This window comes from Candoia aspera, chromosome 4 (assembly GCF_035149785.1).
Source record: "Candoia aspera isolate rCanAsp1 chromosome 4, rCanAsp1.hap2, whole genome shotgun sequence".
NCBI lineage: Eukaryota > Metazoa > Chordata > Lepidosauria > Squamata > Boidae > Candoia > Candoia aspera.
In genome coordinates, this window is record NC_086156.1 from 25,657,341 (window position 1) to 25,678,245 (window position 20,905).

The 20,905-nt window shown below is 37.2% G+C and overlaps 1 protein-coding gene across 1 annotated transcript; it reads right to left on the bottom strand.

The window, feature by feature from the left end:
- Positions 1–335: 335 nt before the first annotated feature.
- On the bottom strand, positions 336–12,892 carry PDK4 (pyruvate dehydrogenase kinase 4). The gene is made up of 11 exons (XM_063303659.1): positions 12,671–12,892; positions 10,323–10,464; positions 8,769–8,840; positions 7,822–8,006; positions 7,630–7,719; positions 5,769–5,846; positions 5,128–5,204; positions 4,511–4,609; positions 4,126–4,236; positions 3,313–3,426; positions 336–2,672 (listed from the first exon to the last, which is right to left on the bottom strand). The coding sequence occupies exons 1-11, from the start codon at positions 12,816–12,818 to the stop codon at positions 2,529–2,531; spliced, it is 1,260 nt and encodes a 419-aa protein (XP_063159729.1). The 5' UTR covers positions 12,819–12,892; the 3' UTR covers positions 336–2,528.
- Positions 12,893–20,905: the final 8,013 nt, after the last annotated feature.

Genomic DNA, 20,905 nt, shown 5'->3' on the forward strand with positions numbered 1-20,905 from the left:
AACAGTGATAGATGTCACATCACAATAAACCTGTTGAGCAGCAGACAAAAGGACAATTGCTCCCATCTGCTCAACAGCACCCACAGAAAACCTCAATGGTGCTAAAATGACATATACACTGTGATGTCGTCATGGCAATACCAGCAAGCATAATGTCTTTGTGTCCCAAAATCTGACTCAAATACATATGTCACAGCTGGGGAAGGGGGTGTTGTTATAGTTTGCTTCCAAAGTTCACTAAAGGGAAGTGATGATGATGTTACAGGTTCCAGCACAACAGCAGAAATGTCAGAGCAACAATCATAATGTCAGGCCAAAAATGGAATAGACAATAGAACAAATAAATATATTTAATAAACAGCACAGCGGATACAGACATATGTGAAACTTATAACAGAGTCCAGCAATATTTTTAAAAATACATTTTATTATAAATGTTGTAGTGTATTTCAAGTAACCTGACCCAGAACATAAATTCTGGCAGAAATGGTTCACTCTAAAATTAAAATCCACTTAGGTTTCTTACATTCTGCACAAAATATGCTATGTACAAAATAGCATCAAAACTTCATTTTGCTCAAAAACGCTTTGTTAAGTGTACTTAGGCTCATATTTGTTCCAGCCTGATACATCAGCAAGTATTCTTTAAAAATATTCCATCACTTGGAAATACAGACTGTGATAGTGGAAAGAGCACCATTAGTAATTTTGTAGAGACAGTGAATGGATTGACAGTGTTCGTTTTAAAACATTAGCAAATCAACTCCTTGTGTTATATACTGTATGGGGTCAAAGTGCACGAGTGTTATCATAGCAACAAGTTTTTATTGTAACAACCAAAGTTTTTGATTAAAATCTGAATCAACACTGCTATTACCAATGATGTCACTGTGACACTGCCACAATGGAGAGCTCAAGCAGTCCATAAATAGCTCACCAGGAGTACCTTTATTGCAATCTGGCTACCAAATATGCACTTGCAATTAGCGTAACAACTAGACTTCTTTTTCATGATTAGGGCCTAAAAATAGTTAACATAACATTCAGTATTTTCCAAGCCTGCACTACACTTTCAGCAGAAACAAACATTCAATATTTCATCAATGTTAACTGCTAAGCCATTGTTGGTACACTGTACCAACTGCAAATGTAGCCTCACATGGATGGGATTACCTATCCACCTGAATCTGGAGTCCATGCAAAAGTGGACATTAGCAAATACGGCAGCAGTGAAACTGCCATAGATAAGCATGGATGTGAAATTGTCACAGTAATCCTTTAAAAATGCATTAGGGTTAGCTCTTTAGCATCTCTGCCTTAAAAAAAAAAGGCAAGCTAACCTATACTGACTGGCACTAGCTGGGCCTTTAATAGACTCCCAGTTTTAAGGAGCACCAATTCTTTGGAATGGAATATTCTCCCAATCAATTCTTCGCAAAATAAAAAATATTCCACCACTTTCACTCCTTGCTGCTGCATGGATAATGTATTATGTCTCTTGTGTCCCAGTTAATGTATTTCCTAAATTCTTAAAAATTCTGGTATTATATCCTCCACAACCTATTTACCATCACACTCTTATAAAAGGCCTCCAATAAATTATTAAACATTTTAAAAGTTGCATTCTATGTGTTGAAGTACCGAAGGAGGCTGTCAGATTAATGTATCAAACACAACCTAAATCCATATTCTGAAATCTTTCCAGTTTGATGGTTGCATAAATAATACCATTCGCAAAAGTTGCCTCTTTTTACTTATAGCCTCATATCCTATTCAATTACATTAAAGGTGGAACTAAATCCCATCCATTTCAATTCCTTTGAAAATCCTTTATGGTTTTCTGTTTCCCTCACTATAGATAGCTAGAAGCCCTACAGCTATGTTTTTCTGATCAACATTTACTTTCACAATGCATACCCATTACTTCCTTAATATTTTCAGATTATTTCCCATTCATAGCCAAATCTCAGTATTTAGAAAAACAACAGAAAGGTACTATGCACAAATATAGCAATGTGTGGGAATTCAAGTAATGTTAACTATTTGGAGTTCACCATTATACTGTATGTCAGCTCCTTATAAGACTATGCTATGTAACAAAGACATGTTACCACAATCTGTTCAGCTAGACTTTCCCACAGGCTATTAAGTATGACATAAATAGACTTAAAGTTACTTGGATGAGAAGAAAATTAATATTTTGTGTTGATATTCAAAAAAGACATATCATTTTGAACATAACAAAACATAGCAGAGGAATCTGAAAACATTAGAATTTTGGAGTGTTAACCTAAATTTCAAAAAGACCAATATGTACATTATCCTATTCATTTGATTCTCCAAATTGCACAAACTGCAGTACAAACACAGCATTTATACATTGTGTTGTAGCATCCCATTCAATATAATTTCTTCCATCTCACTTAAGTCCTCGTATTAAACAGGAGTGACCTCAAGTAATTTGTTTCATTAATCCCTGCTGAAACCTTGGTTTGATCCCATTTCAATGTATTGGACAAGTGTACTCTTCATGCAACAGCACTCTGCCTTGACACATTTCTTGTTTTTTGCTTAGGAACACACCAGTCATCTGCTTCTACGGTGGTCTGATAATGTTTATAAGCAGATTTATTGAAAACGGGAAGTTTTTCTACAGATTCTGTGGAAAGGGCCTGAAGAGTTAAAAACACAGATTAAAACAGACACTCTTGTTACTGTTTAGAGATAAAAATATTTTGCCATCATTTGCACACACATTTACAAGGGGAAGTTTGATTAAATCATGAGACATTCTGCTAGTTTAAAAATTCTTGTAAAGTTTTCACATTTTGCAAGACTTTGTACATTTTTCACTTCTTTCAGACAACATAGCTAATAAAATAAACGTGGTATTTTTTAGTAGCTGCTTTGAGAGGCCTGATTTATTTTTTCATGTTAAAAAAGCCAAATTACATTTAAAAATGGAATTTTGTTTATTAAGCTGAGTCTGGGTATTTATTATCTAAAGTATTCTCTGCTTTCTGTATAAAGTCAAGTCAAATCTTGGTCCTAGACCAGCATAATTCTGTATCAAAACATCTTATAATCCAACAAATAATATGATACACAATAAAATATTTGCAACCAATTATTTAAACAGAATAAAAAAGTGTATTCTGCCCAGGCTCACTGAAATAATATTGCATGAACTACAAATAAAGGCAATTTATTATCTTAAAAAGGACAATGCACAAGTTACTAGCAAACCAAATAGAAATAATCTGACAAAACACTACAACATCAGTTGAAAGGAAAAAGGAAAAGTGAACACACCTTTAAGTGGATAATAGCGTCTGTTCCATAACCCGAAATAGAACACAGACTGAGGTCTCCATGAAAGTATTTAGCATAAAGACGAGAAATTGGTAATCCATAACCAAATCCAGCCTAAAAAGAAATAAAAGTTTTTTTTATTAATTGAAATGAAGGATTTTTTCCCCTCCTAGTTTAAGTTGTGTTCAGTTCAGGTAGCCTAGTGGTTAAAGGTCTGAATGAAAATCCTACCCTTCATACAAGGAGAACTAAGACAATTTTAATTTTAAACATTTGCTGAATAAGCACTCTACAGATAATATAACAATGTTGAGAAGGAAGTACACAGGGAATGTTTCTGGTTTTGCATTTTAATAGCTGTGCTGTAGTAGTCAGCTTTAATTTCTTTTGCACATAGCATATCTGAATGGGCTGTCTTTTAAAATGCAGATGGGTGCTCTTGGGACAGAATATTCCCTCCCCATAGAAGTCCCACAATCAAAGGTATCAAGATCTCATGGAAATGGTTAGGCTAGAACTCATGACTTCAACACCCTATCTGGAAGGGGCTTATAGAGCATCCAATTATGGGAGACCCTTGGCTTCATGAATATGTAGCTTATACCCAGCTTCATTCTCAGTGAGAAGGTTCTCTTGAAATTACTAGTGATCACTATAAGGAATAATGCAGTTATTTGATACAACAACCTTCCCATATGGAAGCATCCCTTGTGTCTCACTTGTCCCTGTGTCTATAAAATAATGCCAAGGGCAAAGAATGTCAATAGCCTAACTGGCCTCATGCAGCATAACCCTTATGGCTTTGTCTCTTACCAAAGGAGTAGAATTGCTGCTATCCATCACAGGCTTTGGTGCTGTAGAATATGTATAGCTGAAGAGGCTTTCAATTTTGCTCACTGGAACACCACCACCTCTGTCAGAAATCTAGTTAAAGAGAAAAAAATAGCTGCACAATGAAGAATTGTTTGTAGTTTAAACAGTTACATTTTCTAATGACTTTTTTTGTATCAGACTTTCTAACTTAAAAAAAATTGGCCAAAATATTTGGCTGAAGATTGTTTGCGTATTTATACTTGGCTGCAATCCACAACCCATCTATGTATTCCATACTAAGCCTACTTAAATCAACAGGCCTCTCCAACAGTGAACAAATTATTTACTGCATCTATTGAATTCTCAGATAAAGTGTAATAGGTACCTTAATAGATAGGTCTTCTTTTCCAAGTACAACAGTCACCTCAACTGGATCAAGGGAAGGCTTTTTTTCCTGATATTCAACTGCTGCTCTCATTGCATTCTACACAGAAATTAAGAATTTAATTTAGTTTGTAAAGGTTTTAATATATTATTAAAGTTTGCCCTATCCTATTAAGATAGAAATTTGCTTTTGACAACAAGGAAAACAAACTGCATACATAATTGACTAATGGAATAATAATTATTTTGCCATCATCGTATTAACAAGAAGAATATCTTATTAATAGAGACTCAGAGGTGGTGATTACTTCTTTCCATTTTTCTGTGCATCGTCATGCATTCTCTCCTTTGTCAGGACCCCACTTTAAATGCTCAGAAAGAACCACTTTAGCTTCAGCCATCAGCCCTTCTATTTTAATTACTATTGGAATGCTAATGTTGGGAAGGGTGGCATCCTGTAGCACCCCAGTTGTTGCTAGAATTTCTAACATCCCTTACTTTTGGTATGCTTTCTACAGATGCTGGAAATAATATTCCAGCTAAATCTGGGATATGTCACCAGTCCTTGTCCTAATGCATACTTAAAATACAGATGTTAAAACTAATACAAATACAAACCTTGAAAAGTTCAAACAGCATGTGAAAGAGGTGAGAAGGTACATATACTATGTGAATAGGCTGCCCAGCTGCTTTTCCTAAAAAAAAATACAGCACATAATCAGCTTTTAGTGGTTTTATTACTGAAATTTTATCCCAAACAATAGTTATTATGGATGAAAAGCAAGTTGTCAATGAGATCTGTGCATTCCACACTGCATTCTGAGATTTATCATCTTTTATTTTCTAGCACTTTAAGTCTGACTAGTTTTGCAAAGCTTTTACTGAACAAAGTATACATTTTAATATTAAACCTTTCCATATAATCTGCCTGCACAGAATTTGGGCAACTCTTCTAGTCTTTCTTCCATGATAAAATTTTCCTGGATTATGGCAGTGGTGAATTTACCTTTTCCTTTTAATACACCCTGAAACCAAATATTGCACAATTACATATCAAGGTCCTTCTCTATTTGGCACAGTGCTGCATAAGTGAATGAATGCATCTGTGCACATGTAAGCATTATCTGTAGGGAAAATGTGACTAGCTTGCAATTCTAGGATATGTTTACTGAAGATAAGAGAAACAGCAGAAAGGATTATTGAAAGGGAAAAGCTTTCAGAACTAAACCAGTATAGTCAGAAAGAAAAATAAATCTTACCATTTATTTGAGTAAGCTTTAACTCTGGAGAAGCAAAATAGTATTGGTCACAAAGCATCTGGGAACTCTGGAAAGCATCTAAAATTTATTTTTAAGAACAAGATTAAACAACTTTTATGTTATAGTATTATTTTCTAAACATCAGACTGTTTAACCCAGTATTATACAGTACTACTACATGAATTTATTATCTAGGTAAATTTTCTATATTTACAGCAATTCATTTACTAATGTCAGCAAATCCACTACAGGCATAGAACACAACTGAAATAGATTAAGATTTCTCAATGAATAAATATTTATTTTATTAAATATTACATTTATAATTGCCCTTCTGCTTCTATAAGCACTCAAGGTGGCTTACAAAAATAAAATACAACATAAAGAACACAATAAGAAATACAGTACAATTAAATCAAAAACAGTACCATTAAACTTAACAACTAAATTGTTTCTTAAATACTGTGGGTATGGGACAACATGTATCTCCTTAGGGAGAGCATTCCATATCCTGAATGCAATGGAGAAGAAGCCCTTCTCCCACGTACCAGACTGCTGAGTTTCTGACAGCAGTAGCATCTTCAAAAAAGCCATTTCTGCTGATCTAAGTAATGGGGCAGGTTCACTGCAGAAGCAGCTTTTCAGATTCTCAGGTCCTATACCATTTAGGACTTTAAAGGAAAAGACCAGCAACTTAAAATTGTACCTGGTAGGCAATGGGCAGCATCTGCATAAGTCTCAATAGAGGCCACCATACAATTCCTGCACTTTGCACTGGTCTGCAACTAAATCACTTCCTTTCCACCTAACTACAGTTTCAAGACATTTTTCAAAAGTAGCCCCATTGCATTGGTCAAGATGGTTTGTAACCAAGGTATGGCTAATTGTTGCCAAGTCTAATAAGCTCAAGGAATATTATAATTAGCATATTACCCACAGTTGTGGATATGTGTTCATCCCAGCAAATCCAGCGTCAAGAATCACTGCTAACCTGCAACTTTCTTCTTTCTGGGGTTGTGCAATCACATTCGAAACAGGCTTCACCTTGATCCCAAAGTCCACTGTTCTTGTTATCTCTGCCTTCCTTGCATTTAATTTAAGCCTGTTCTCCCTTATCCAGCCCATTATTGAAAGCAGGCAAAATTCAAAGGAATTGATTGCTTCCTTGGAATCATATGGCTGAGCACAGCAGAGCTGTGTGTCATTAGTGCACTGATGGCAGCCATCTCCAAAGATTGGAATAACTACCTTGGTGTTTTCATGTAGACATTATGTATGTTCAAAAATAAATCTCACAGAACTGAACAGGACTTACTACCATATAAATGTACATAAGACTTCATCATAATGCTCCTGTTTCTGAACTAATTATAGGCACTAGTATCACAGAAATCAACAGGCCTAAGATTGTAGCCTAGATATGCAACATCCAGATATTGGCTAAATAAACAGAATCTTACGAATGAAAATAACAGCCTGCAGGATCAACTAATTAAGTCAAGTCATTCATCCAATTAAATGAGCAACTTAGCAGCACTGCTGTTTAAACCAATTAAATATTGATAGTTTTTCACTGAGAAGTCTAACTCTTCTTACACCTTTTCAGATTTGTTGTGCTCCCTAGAAAAACACATTCACTGCATTCACATTTAATTCTAAGCCATGATTAAAAGCCATAACTTTTTGAGCAAGGTATCATAGCCTGATACACACATGGCCCTAAGCACAATATTTGGGATCAAATAATTTCCTAAGCCAAAAACCAACAAACCACATTCGTAGTTTAGTGCAATACATGACCCACTGTTTACAGATCTAACTATTTGAAAACTATGAGTAACACTTTCATTTTTATACATACCATGCACCAGATCCACAACATCACAGCAAGGATCAATGCATCCAATATGCCTTGGGTTACCCACATTGTTATTGTTATCAAATATAAGTGCTGTTGAAATAAAGACATGACACTGAAGAAAGGTTTTTTTTCCCAAGTCTCTCTCAATATCTTTTAAAAGTTGATTTGTCAGAAGAATAAAGTGCAACTTACTGTGTTGGTTTATTAACATCCGAATAGATATCCGGTTCATGTAAAATCGATCCAAGAAGTACTGAATATTTTGATTGATGAATGGGTCCATTTTAGATGAATCCCTATATTCTAGTACCCCTTGTGCCATCGTGGGCACTACATCATGATGTCTGTTTCGGACTTTAATAATGGCATCTATAAAACTGGAAAGAACAGAGAACTTCATATTTATGTATATAAGAAACTCTGAAAACCAAAATTGCAGTAAACAAATACACTTCCTTACTAATCTTAGCAGTTAGATAGCAGTAAACACTTTGTTACACAAAAGATACAACAAAAGAAAAATGTAAATGCATGTATTAGTTCCTTTAAGGTAAAGGTAAAGGTTTCCCTTGACGTAAAGTCCAGTCGTGTCCGACTCTAGGGGGCGGTGCTCATCTCCGTTTCTAAGCCTTAGAGCCGGCGTTGTCCCTAGGGACACTTCCGGGTCATGTGGCCAGCATGACTCATGGAACGCCGTTACCTTCCCGCCGAAGCGGTACCAATTAATCTACTCACATTGGCATGTTTTCGAACTGCTTGGTGTGCAGGAGCTGGGACGAGCAACGGGAGCTCACCCCGCCGCGCGGTTTCGAACCGCCGACCTTCCGATCGGCAGCTCAGCGGTTTAACCCGCAGCGCCACCGCGTCCCATTAGTTCCTTTACCATATATCATATCAAGACAACTGATAGATATGAATATTATTTTGAAACTTCATAATTTATTGTTGACATTTTATTTCAAAATGTCACTTTTTGCTACATCAGATATCAGTTAGTTATGTCCCTGCAACATTATCTCACTGTAATGTAATTAGTTTTCTAAGCTCTAGGTTTCAAGTTAGATGAATCATCCAAGGTTAGGGAGCCATTATTTAAAATAGAATCAGCTGCTGAAAAAAGGCAATAGAGAGGAACGTACTCTGACAGAACTTTGTGGTCATCTGATTTTTTATCTTGGAATTCCAGTAGTTCCAGTAGGCTTTCAACATACCTGTAAAGAGCATAAGTGATGTAAATATTAGGCTATCAGTACAGACCAGAGAGTCAGTTTGGTCTAGTGGTTAAGGCATTGAGCTAGAAACTGGCAGTCTGTGAGTTCTAGTCCTGCCTTAGGCATGAAAGCCTGCTGGGTGACTTTTTGCCAGGCACTCTCTCTCAGCCCCAGGAAACAGGCAATGGCAAACCACTTCTGAAAAACCTTGCCAAGAAAACTGCAGGGACTTGTCCAGGCAGCCTCCAGGAGTCAAAAACTGACCTGAAGGCACCAAAAAAAAAAGTCCAGAGAAAACTTCCTTGCTCATATAAGAATAAGCAGCATTAACAATTTGCTAACTCAGTAACCTCAAAAACTAGACAAGTTAGGAGCAAACAGAAGCCTCCTTTATGTATAAATGTAGAAGAATAACACCAAACTCCCTTGCTTAAATCAATATTTTAAGTACTTCCCTATAAAATTTAGCACCTCATACCTATCTCTTCTCCTTTCATCACCCATTGAAAAAGTTTTTAATGCATATTTTGTAGCATTTGGTATGCAATCTTATTCAAGACAGCTTTTTAGAATTGCCAGTAAGTCTGTACAAAGATACAGCAGCTGTTAGAAAATCTACCTTTGTTCCTTTATCTTGATATGACCAGTGCAATAATCTATCAGAATATTACCACACATAGAAAAGATATACATAGGAGACATTAGTGTCTTTCTACTTATTCAGCAAACAGCTGTAGAGATTACAAAATGACTCTGCAAAATACGTATCAGCAGGGCTTCCGGGACTTGCAATTTTATTACCTATTGACGTAGGCCCTTTTCATATTCAAGGCTGTGCTGATTCAACATCAATTTCACATCCCATATTTCCATGATGTTGTGTGGGGCTTGCAAATTGAACCAATCAATTTCTGGCTCAGCTGCCCCTCCAGAAAAAGTAGGAAAAAAAATTGCAGTGTTTCATTTGAAGCAGCAGGACAGGTGGTTTCCTATGATGTTCCTGCCTCATCTACATTTTCAGAGTTCCCTATTGAAATCAAGGTTGTACTGTTGGATCTTACCATTATCTCATCCTTCCCAGTTGATCTGAGAGGGATTTTTTCCCTGCCCCCATCCCCCAGCACATTATTTCTTCCTTAGTTTGAAAATGAGTGCTGTGAGGAAAGGCTGAGGATGGGAGGCAGGGACACCATTGGTAATGCTACCTTTGCACTTTGTTATTGGCCAGCTGAAGGAAGCAGGAGTCTAGTCAGGGGGTTTACTGAAGAGCAAGATGAGGGCATCTGCAAGATGGGATTGTGAGATTTTGGAAAGCAAAAATAGTGTCTATATGGACATATTCTTAGGTACACCTATCAGTACTCTATGAACATGTTGTCACCATGGGGTCTAACTCCTGATGTCAATACATATAATCTTTCTTGTACTTGATTACAGAGGTAGTATAAGATGACTGAAGTTATTGCAAAACTTGCTACTTACCAACTCTTTACCAATTGTACTGAAGTTGTACCCAATAGTGGACTAGGAAGGAGATCAATTTCTTTCAAAATATTTGCTAGCCTTACAGGAAGCTCATGCCGAAGGAATGAGAATGAGGTTTTCTCACATGCATTTGTTGAACCTACAAAAAAGAGATAATTTAAAATCTTTTCAGTGTAACATGCTAGAACAGTTTCAATAAACTTCCTATCATATTAATATTACACTTAAATAGCTCCATTAATAATATAGGTGAAGAATGTTGTAGGAACTTCTAGGGAGTCATTTAAGAAATGTCTACACTGACCAATCTAAGACAATCTGATATTATTCTTAGAATCTGCATTTGCTTATAATATGGCTACAAAAATCTGGATGGCCACTACATGGTAACAAAGGTTTACAAGTTTTCTGCTTCTGTTTGCTGCCATCTGGGTTTTTTGTAGTCCAGATGAGATAGCTCTAGTTGTAGCAATGTCAGTATTACAGATGCATTTGCATGGAACTTGATTGCCATATGGGTTATCCAAACCCAAGTCAGCTGTAAATTATAGTACTGGTAATCAACATTTCTTGGTAAAAATGCAAAGAAAAAAGTATATGCATTGCATCTGAGTTGTGTTAAACTTTTACATTCGAATGGCTATATATGGGGCATTTTAAATTTAACAATTACATTCATTATTAGGAATATGTAGTTTTAAAATGTCTCTAGTATTTCAGAAGTAGTATCACACACTTCTTTAGAAAACAGCTACACCTGAATGAAAGTCAAGTATTCCTAACCAATGAAATGAAATAGACATATAAAACAAACTATACACACACTGATTTAACTATCACAGGTACTTAAGTCACTTTTGTTATTATAACAGACTGCCATTGTAAAGGTCAATAGTTGAATACAGTATCAGCAATAAAGAAATTTTGACAAAGACTGCCCTTTATATTACAAGCAGCAGGAATTCAGTAATACACTGAAGAATGCTGACTTTTTAAAAGTTCAGTTAAACAAAACTGGCAAAACAGCCAAAAATAACTTATGTACTTCATAATAAATAAATCATCTGGACTGAAAAATCAGGGAAGGAACTAAAGCCCTTTAGACAATGAGGGATTATATAGATTTCTACAAATATTTGTTTAAAAACACAACTAGAATATGCCTTATTTCTTTGGATCCTTTTTAAAACTGTCTCAGACACAATTTCACTGAGTCAGAAAAGCAAAATAGCTGTGTATCTAAAATTTTACATTTCTAAACTATCTAACAGTATCCCAAACAAAAAACAAATACCAAATGTGTCACATTATTTCCATAACAATTTAATAAGCATCATACTGCATGGAAAGAAAAGTATGGAAAAAATGTAGACACACTATTTTTGTTTAAAATTTCAGTTCATTGTCTAACTACCATAAGTTTTGGGAAATCTCACAAATCAAGATACATTCCTACATCCTTGTTCTTTAATAAAAGCAAAATTGTTGCACAACGAAGTGGTAAAAAGAAGTTGCACAAAGATGCTCAACAGACTCTCTCCTAAAAAATTATAGGGAAAAAAAGGCTATGGAAACTTAAACTGGAGTACAAGGGCATGAGAAAGATGAAGAAACAATGCAGCGCTTGGTGGACTTCAAAGATCAGCAGTGCAACATTACTGTACTCAAAAGCAGGTTCCACTCTAGTCAGTTAACCTTGTTAGTTGCACATCAGATTTTAGTATAAAAGACTGTTACAGAAACTCCTATGGATTAGAGCCTATGTAATCAGATGTTCGAATTGCATCAGATCAGATTCCTGCCATCTGCCAAGGAAAATTCTACTCCATAAAAACTAATCCCAGAATGAATGTCTCAGAGGTGACATTAGACTGTTGGGCTTTAGCTATAATGAACTTTAAATGGATGTGAAACATCTGAAGACTGAAGCAATTCTATCATCCCCATTCAGCCTGCTATGAGAGTATCCCAACACTGTCCCAATCTATTCAAATGCAAACTATTCTCATTCTTCACATTCTCTGGTAGAGGATTCCCCAACTTTGGAAGTCCCCCAAATGGGGAGAAACTCAAATTGTGCACTGCTCCCCAATCATGGCCCCTATTCTCCTCTCTCAAGCAAGGGCTACAACTTCAAAATTGTCCTCACTTCGAAGCATCTCATGTGGGACAGCACTGACACCTGCCTTCCCAAACACAGACCCTGACAGATGTGTTGGATCTCCCCAAATTCCCACCCAGCAGAGGTACAGTCCATCACATCTGGAGCCCTCCAGGGCGGGGAAGGCTGACCTACAGCATCCAGCAGAGGCCTCCCTTCCTACACCCCCATTCGCGCCCCTCACCGAAATCCAGGAACTGCTTGATAGAAAGCGGCGACGGAGAATAACGCGAAAAATGTTCCACCTCTCTGGTTACTCGGGCCCCGTTGATGACGCCACCCGCAGCAGCCAAGGGAGCCGCGTTTCGCAGGGCAATCCGGGCTGCCTTCATTACGGCTGTGGACGAGACTAAAGATGTCGCTAACAGAACCCACTCGCCTTAAAACTTGCGACTGGCGCCCTACACGTGCGACCCCTATTTACAAGTGCAGGACTTCCCTCCGGGGCGGGGCTTCGAATTAAGCCCCGCCCCGGAGGGGGGCTAACTGTCAGAAATGGAAGAAAGTCGAGTTGTTAAGCCACGCCCCCTTGCGGCTAACTGTCAGAAAAGGACAAAAGCGAAGACCGAACTCCATCACTTTGCGTGACCCTTACTTCAAAAGATGCAAGCGCCTTAGGAGGAGGGAAGGGGAGGTATAAGTTAGGAGGTGTGTCTCTGCCGCGTCCAATAAGGCCGCGCTGTCCTCCAGCCTTTTTCCCACGTTTCGGTTATAACACGCAAAAAACTACGACTTTTAAACTAAATTATCTCCTTTACAGCGCTCTGAATAGCATATTTCTCTCGGGCCCCCTGTCTCCCCCCCTACTCCGCTTCGAAAAGTCACCAACCGACGACCACGCCGGCGGGGGGAAAGAATGGAGCGTGGCGTTATACTCGGCCTCTCATTGGTTGTGCTAATTAAAGCTGGCTTCTGGGTGGAACCAATCAGATGGTTGTCTCCGCCGTGGGATCTTGACTTCAGGCGGGACTCGGCAGCTGGAAGCATAAGGAACTTGGCCCGGTTCCTGAGGGGAGGCGAGGGGGAGGGTTGTGGGTTGTGCCGCTTTTTCCAAGAACGGCGAGAACACCTCGAGACGGGGAAGCGGGAGGCAGTCAGGCCAGGCCTGCCTGGGGAGGGGAGCCAGGCGCGGGGAGGACACGTTATTGAATAACAAGGCGTTCACTGCCTTCCAAAAAAATATCTTCTTCAAGGGCATCTGCAACATTATCTTTCCTCTTAAAATATTCTAAATAGAGCGCTAAGGATAATCAACGCCAGCCAGGGCAAGAATAAATAACTCCGTTGATTTTTTAGTCATTTTTCTACCTTCTCAAGAGCCCCTTCGTTTCTGTACATCCTTGTAATATTTATTTTTTGGCTTCCCATCCTGCCCCTGCTACTGCCTCATGAAAAGCTTCAAAACATGTCATAAGGTTATTCAAAACTCTCATGAAGCTTTTAAAAGAATGTTTAGAATGGCAATTATTTGCTACAATGGGCTGGGAGAAAAGACAAAAAAAAATAGAGTAGGTAACAAGACTGTCTAAAACAGTATTTCTCCACCTCAGCTGCTTTCAGATGGGTGGACTTTTGACTCTCAGAATTCCTCAGCCAGCACACTAACTGGGGAATTGTGGGAGTCAAAGTCCACCCATCTTAAAGTTGCTGAGGTTGAGAAACACTTGTCTAAAATATTGTAAAACAGCAAGTTTTAGAGATGCTCAGAATTCTTAGTCTGGATGTTAAGCAAAATCTAGCAAAGAAGTATGTAAGGAGCATTCTGATTTCAACTGTTGCTGTAACTACAGTTGGCTACACTTTGGGAATATGTACATATGTATAGTATGTAATAGTACAGCAGAAAACTGTTATCTAGGAATTTAGAATGAGAAGCAGTGCTCTTCTGTTACTTTCTTGCTGGCTTTTCCTGGAGCAGATGTTATTCCTGCTCTCTGTTTGGCCTTGTCAGTCTACATCTTTACTTCTCTTGAATCTGTTCTCTATGTTTCTGTCATAGCATAACTTGACATCAGCAAAATATGTCTGCTTAAAATTTAAGTCTCACAGACTTTAGGAGATATATGATTGACTGCAGCTGTAATCAAGAGATTTAACAGTAGTCTCATCTTTTAAAAAGAAATTAGCATCAGCAATTTTTTTATTGGCAGAGAAAGTTATTCAATCTGCCTGTTGGGCATGACCTGCTATTAATGCAAATGGATATAAGCATAGAAGGTTTTTCGTTTTTTTTTTAAGAAATGTTCTTTCATGGAATGATCAACTAAATGACCTTTCTTATAATGATCAACTAAAATTAATGACTGGAAAAATATAAATCTGCAAGTTCTGGTTTGGTCATATCTAGTTTGGCCTGCTTAGAACATGCCAAGTGAAGTTTTATATTTAATGGTTTTCAAACCATGATGTCAATAAAAAGCAATTACTGTAACTGGCCTTTAACATCAAAAACTAGAGAAGTTTATAGCCCAGCTTTCTGCTACATATAAGGCTTGGTAGATACCATGCACATTTAGAAAAGCTATGTCAGCTTGCTGATTTAGGACACATTTTATCTGAAAGTGAAATTTAGGGGAAAGTTCACAGAGCTGAGAACAAAGACTTTTCACTTGGTCTGTGAAATTGCCAGGGCAGCAGTGCCTCTACAGCTGAAGTTTAGCAGGGGAAAGGTCAGCTCTTGCAGAAGAAACAACATCCTCCTCATATTTCACAGAAGTCAGTCCACTGTTTGGATTTCCTTCTAAATTAATCCTTACAGACAAGATAGAAAAGGTTTGGGTAACTACAATTCATCTTGAACTGTAACTAGAATTCATCTTGTAAGCAGATGATGGCTTTTTGCAGTTTTCTTTACTCATAAAGCAATTTGTTTCTCTTATGGAACTATGTCGATAAACAGTTCCACTCTTATGGGACACTTCCAAATATGTTTGAGAACATTCTTGCATGTCAAATCTTAATATTTTTATCAAAACTCCAAAGATCCTGAGATATTTTATTCAGAAGCATTTCTCTGTTTATACTTGAACATTTTGCTGTACATTTTTACTCTAAAGTAAATTCTGAACTCTAGTTTCTTCCTATATGCAGTACTATACATGTGTACTTAGACATAAGCCCATCTGTATTAAATGGGACTTAATTCTAGAAAAGTGCATTTGGGATTGTAGTTCTACTTGTTAAAGATGTTTCTTTTTCACATGATCCAGTGCTTGCTCAAATGAGAACCAGTTCCACTTAATTACATGGAGTTTCTGTAGACACATACAATACATATTGCTCTGTAACACTTTTAAACACTCTAATCCATGTTAATCACATACAGTATGTTTAATACAGCTATAAATTTAAATTCAATAGATTGTGTGTATATGCATTCCTGTTATTGTTCTTGCTAGTTTGTCTATCTTTTGCTGAACACACTTTACTGTATCCTTTTAGTGAGTAACTAAGGGATGTGTTTGTATATGCATTTTAGTCATTTGTACAACTAATTCATTCAAGTTCCTGCAACCAACACATAACCCATGCATAGCCCACATTGATGGATTTTGTGCCTCTCCATATGGCAAATACAGGGAATCATGAGCTGTGTAGGTTCTGAAGACAGTGAGCATGGATACTTTGTGTGATATTAATAGTTTAGTTTCAATCTTTATTTCCAGCTTTTTGTTGTTGTTGTTCTGCAAAGAAGTGGACAGATCCAGCAGATTTAACAGGAATCTGAGAGCAAGATGTGCCCTCTATCACAGACATCTATATAGATAGTAGAAAATGGATAAGTAACCACTTTATGACAGTAACTTCAATGTATGTACTTTGTGGAATTTTATCTTGATTTTATGGTACAGTTGATTTTATTTTGTTTCTGACAAAATATTCAAACCTAATAGTTGCAGCTTAACTGTTGAATTTGCTGGGCTGAAAAGACTCAGGGTATTTCTGCATGGGGCTTTGGTACCACTCCCACAGAAGCATCACAAACTTGGTTTCCCCCATTAGTATTCTATTGAAGAGCCACTTCATTTTCTTCTAGCTTAGCTTCTCAGCTTCTTGAGATATTGGAACTTGGGAGTAGGTCAGTGTAATGGGCAGAAGGAATAACCTTGAGAAACAGGAGGAAAGCCGCAACCAAGACAATGGTCAGATAAAAGAAATCTGAGTTTGGGACAGACCTGTAGCCTGAGTAAGCATCTCAGACAAGACCCTCCTTAGTTCTCACAAAGATAAAGTGACAGGGGATGGAAGCACATTTAGACTGCAAGATTCTGTTACTATAACCTTATAATGCAAGTAGTATTAGTATGTATGACTTTGGTTTCCTAGCCTGGTCTACCTTGAAGGGCTGACAGTTTTTCACTGGCAGGACCAATCTGTTGGATCCTTGGTGTTCTCTGAGCTTGGTTGTTTTCTTAGTTTTCTTGATTGTACACCAATCTCTGCCTCCCAGCTTACAAGCTGTTTCAGTATCCTGGTGCTTTCACACAGGGCTTCAGAATATCTAGTCAGTAAGTAACTGAAGACTAGTGTTTTGGGTCCATGATATACAGTGCAGGAACTGTTATCTTCCAGAAAAAGGAGAAGGGGAAGGGGAGTAAAATAACATAGACCATTTCTAGTAAGTGTTCCATACCAACAGAACTGGGCCAATCAGATAACTTCAATCGTTTGCACTTCGTATTTTAGAACATGAGAACCATAATACAGAGGAAATTCAAAGAACTTCTAAAAAACTCATATGAAAACTACTATATAAATTCAGCTTAATATAATAATTTGTAAAGTGGCATGATAAAATCTACAAAGCATCAAACCTTGCTGCGTATTACCTATGTCTATGGATTTACAGTATCATAAAGTACTTTTAAAAAAAGACAGTTTGCACCCCTTGGTTCCTATGCTTTTTAATGGCTGTAAACTAAGAAATGGCAAAAAATAGAGAAAATGAAGTTGCTCCTAGACACAGTATTAAAGCTTCTCAAGCTGCTATATATACAGTAGTACTTGCAAGCTAGATACTTTACTGAACATCAGAAAGGAAAAGTTATTCCTTGCCTTTATCCAAATTGCATTATTACTCTGCTATATTTGTAGATAGTTCAGTGATTTTGAATACTATTTGCTTTTTTATGTTCAAGATCGTTTTGCAAATATGTTTAGTCCTCTGAAATTGTCAGTATCTTTTTAATTTTATTGGTATGGTCTGTGAAATTTACAGAAGCTTCATTGAAATGACTGGAAGAATAAGCCTCTCATCAAGGAATGGTAGATTACCCTTACTGTAAACCTAAAGAAAAAGGATATTGTTTCTAGTTATAACTGTTGCATATAATGATTGTGGTATAAAACAAAAATGTGGGAATGGAGGTACATGTTCTCTGATCCAAAGGCTTCTTAATTCTACATCTGGTTTAAAGAATTGGGTAAATGTATTCTGCATGTGTATCTCCAATCCTTATTATTGGAAGTGTGAGTCCAATGTCACTGTGTCTACAGCACCTTCTTATTTATTGATCACAAGGAGGCACTGGATGTAGTTAGATAGTTAAGGTTTTACTCTGCCTGCTCTTTACTTTAGAGATTGGACTTCCTTCCACCTTCTTCCCAGGCAGATACAGAGCACATGTTCTTGGACTTTCTTCTTGGTAGGATGACATTTGCTAGGTGCTAGGCTTTGCCTATCCCTATAATATATTTCTTGTTAATAAATCTCCTTTCTGTTATAATTATAAAAGCTACTTCACTAATCATTGCTCAGGTCAGATTGTGTTTAGAAATACTCAGGTGCATGCATAGAACACTTCAACCTCCAATATTTAAGTCATAATAGCAAAACCAGTTAGGTCCACATATTTAAGAGACTCTGAAGTAGCTTCAAAATATCTCTATCAGTTGTGTGTAAAGGCCCACATTCTACTTGCCAAGTGTGTGCTGCAGCCATTTTCCAGACCAAAATGATTTAATTGGGATTTAATCCCACTTTAAAATGAAAGCCCTCATATTCCTGTCAGTTTTGTTAAATAAAGAAAAAGCTGGTCAAGATACCATGATTTAGATTTGGATCAAAGCATTGCGGTAAAAAAAATGGATCTTTTTCTCATGCTATTTCCTAATTTAACTCCTCACTTCAGATTTCCCTAACAAGGAAAATTACAGCCACACCTTGCCCAGCACCATCATGACAGAATTTGGGATCTCCTGTAGTTGTTTGTAATGTTTAAAAAATGATAGGAGAACCTGCTCATGAACTCTGGGTCTCATCTGAGGTTTTAAAAGGGAGGGATGGTGATGGGCCTTGCCCTCTAGCCATAATTACATAAGTCCCATAGACTGCATTGTTTGCTAGGCCTGTGCAAAACTTCAGAGATTAGATTTGAAGGTGATATGCTCAAATCTCCAAATTTAACTGATTTACCAGGCTGTTGGAGGAAAAAGTAATCTTCAGCCAGTATGTCATGACTAGTCTCCATACTCTTTGGGTGTTTTCATCTCAAGATTAAGTATTGCATTGGGAGCACTACTTGTATGGGCTCAAGTATGTTCCCCTGCACATAATATCCTAAGTGGGCTCCATACAGAATTCAAGCAAGGGTTTTAGCTTCCAAAAATTTTAAGGTTGCTGGAATTAATTCCCATCTTTTGGTGTAAAAGAACCTCTTAATAACTGTTGACGATTTTGAAGTTGTTTTGGCAGTATGTTCCTGGTGGGGGAAATAAGTCCCCTATGCTTGAAAGACCAGTCCACTCTCAAATATTTAAAGGTACACATGGATTTGATTTGATTTCTATTTATTATCCAACTGCATTGTTTTGGTTTTCTTTCTAATATCAACCCTTTTGATTTTTGATAATTTATGGTCAGCTTATTTGCTTTGCTGTATTGGATTATGGATTTCAAAGCCCTTCTAAATCCAGTGGGAATGTGTGAAATTACTGCTGAATTGGCCAAATAGAGAAGAAGAGGAATTCTGCATCCAGAATTTTTAGGAGAAAGGAAATTAGGATCATTTAAGTGATCAGCTAGGGAGCTGAATACTATGGAGCCAGTATACAACCCTGCCATGCTATTTTATAAGTATGGGTCTAGAGAGAGACCCATGCGGGCCACTCCTCACTTTCAGAATGGTATCTTAATGCAGTTTCTGAATTAGGAAAAGAAGATGTTTTGTTAATATTTGAAGTTTGAAGGCTTTCCCATAGGGTTGTTTATGAAATGGAATTAAATCTAGCCTTAAAGTCAAGAAAGGCCACATAGAGGGAAGATTTTAATTTGTACTATTACTTATATATGAAGTGGTGCAGCACAAAAATGTGGTCTATGGTGGAGCATCCTTCTTGGAATCCAGCATGTTCTTGTCCAATTATACCTTCAGATTCCATCCAGTCTAGAAGCTTCTGATTCAGATATTTAGTGTATAGTTTACTTACACTCAATAAACTGATGGCTCTCTAGTTAGCTGGCTCTTCTCTGTTCCCTTTTTTGCATTTTGGGATAGCCAGCCCTGAATCCTTGAGGATATGGTCTATCTGACCAATGTGAGTAAAAGGGATATAAGAAGAGGTGCCCACCTTGCACAGTTGGTTTTAACCAATTCAAGTAGGACATACTCAGTGCTTGGGGCTTTTGTGACTTTTAAGATTTTGTGGAACACTAAACATAAAGTATACGTTGTACCTCTTATTATAAATCAAGAGACCCTATACCCTTACTACAACATGTTCCCTAGCACAGTGGGTTACTTTTCCCTGTTGGAGTGAATGTAAAGTACTCAGTCAGTGTTCAAGGGATGTTATTGTAGAAGGAGGGATGCTATTTGGGTAGGGCTGAAGTCATAGAGTAACAGAGTTATCTTCCCAATGTCAGCTCTACATTTCTGCATTGCGATCATAATGAAACATGCTAGAATATTGGGAATCAGTGAAGAGATACACTAGTTGAATAAACATGGCTTCAATTAATTATTGCTTCAGCCAATAATTAATATTCCACATGTAATCTTTTTCAAATTCATTTTTGTTTTTAAATAATACTCTAACTGTTCCAATCTTTCAGCCTCTGATAAGTCTTCTGTTAATTTCCACTTTACGTTTATTAATGGATAGTTTAGAGCCATTTGTTTTAGTACATTCTGAACCCATTAGATGATCAAGTGTCCTTTCAACTAATCTGGGAAGAATCTTATGCTAAATTCTGTAGACGTCAGTGGGTTGATTATTACGTGCTTAGAGGCTAATATTAGACCACTCTCACTCAACAGCTTGATTGGAAGTTTTAAAAAAAGTGAGGCGTGCCATTTGACTGATCTTGTCTGTACATAACACTTTTCCTAAATGTGGAAATCATGTGCCAAATTAACAGGCCATAATTAGAAAAGATCTTTAATATTAATTAATAATATTGATCAGTTGACTGTTTATC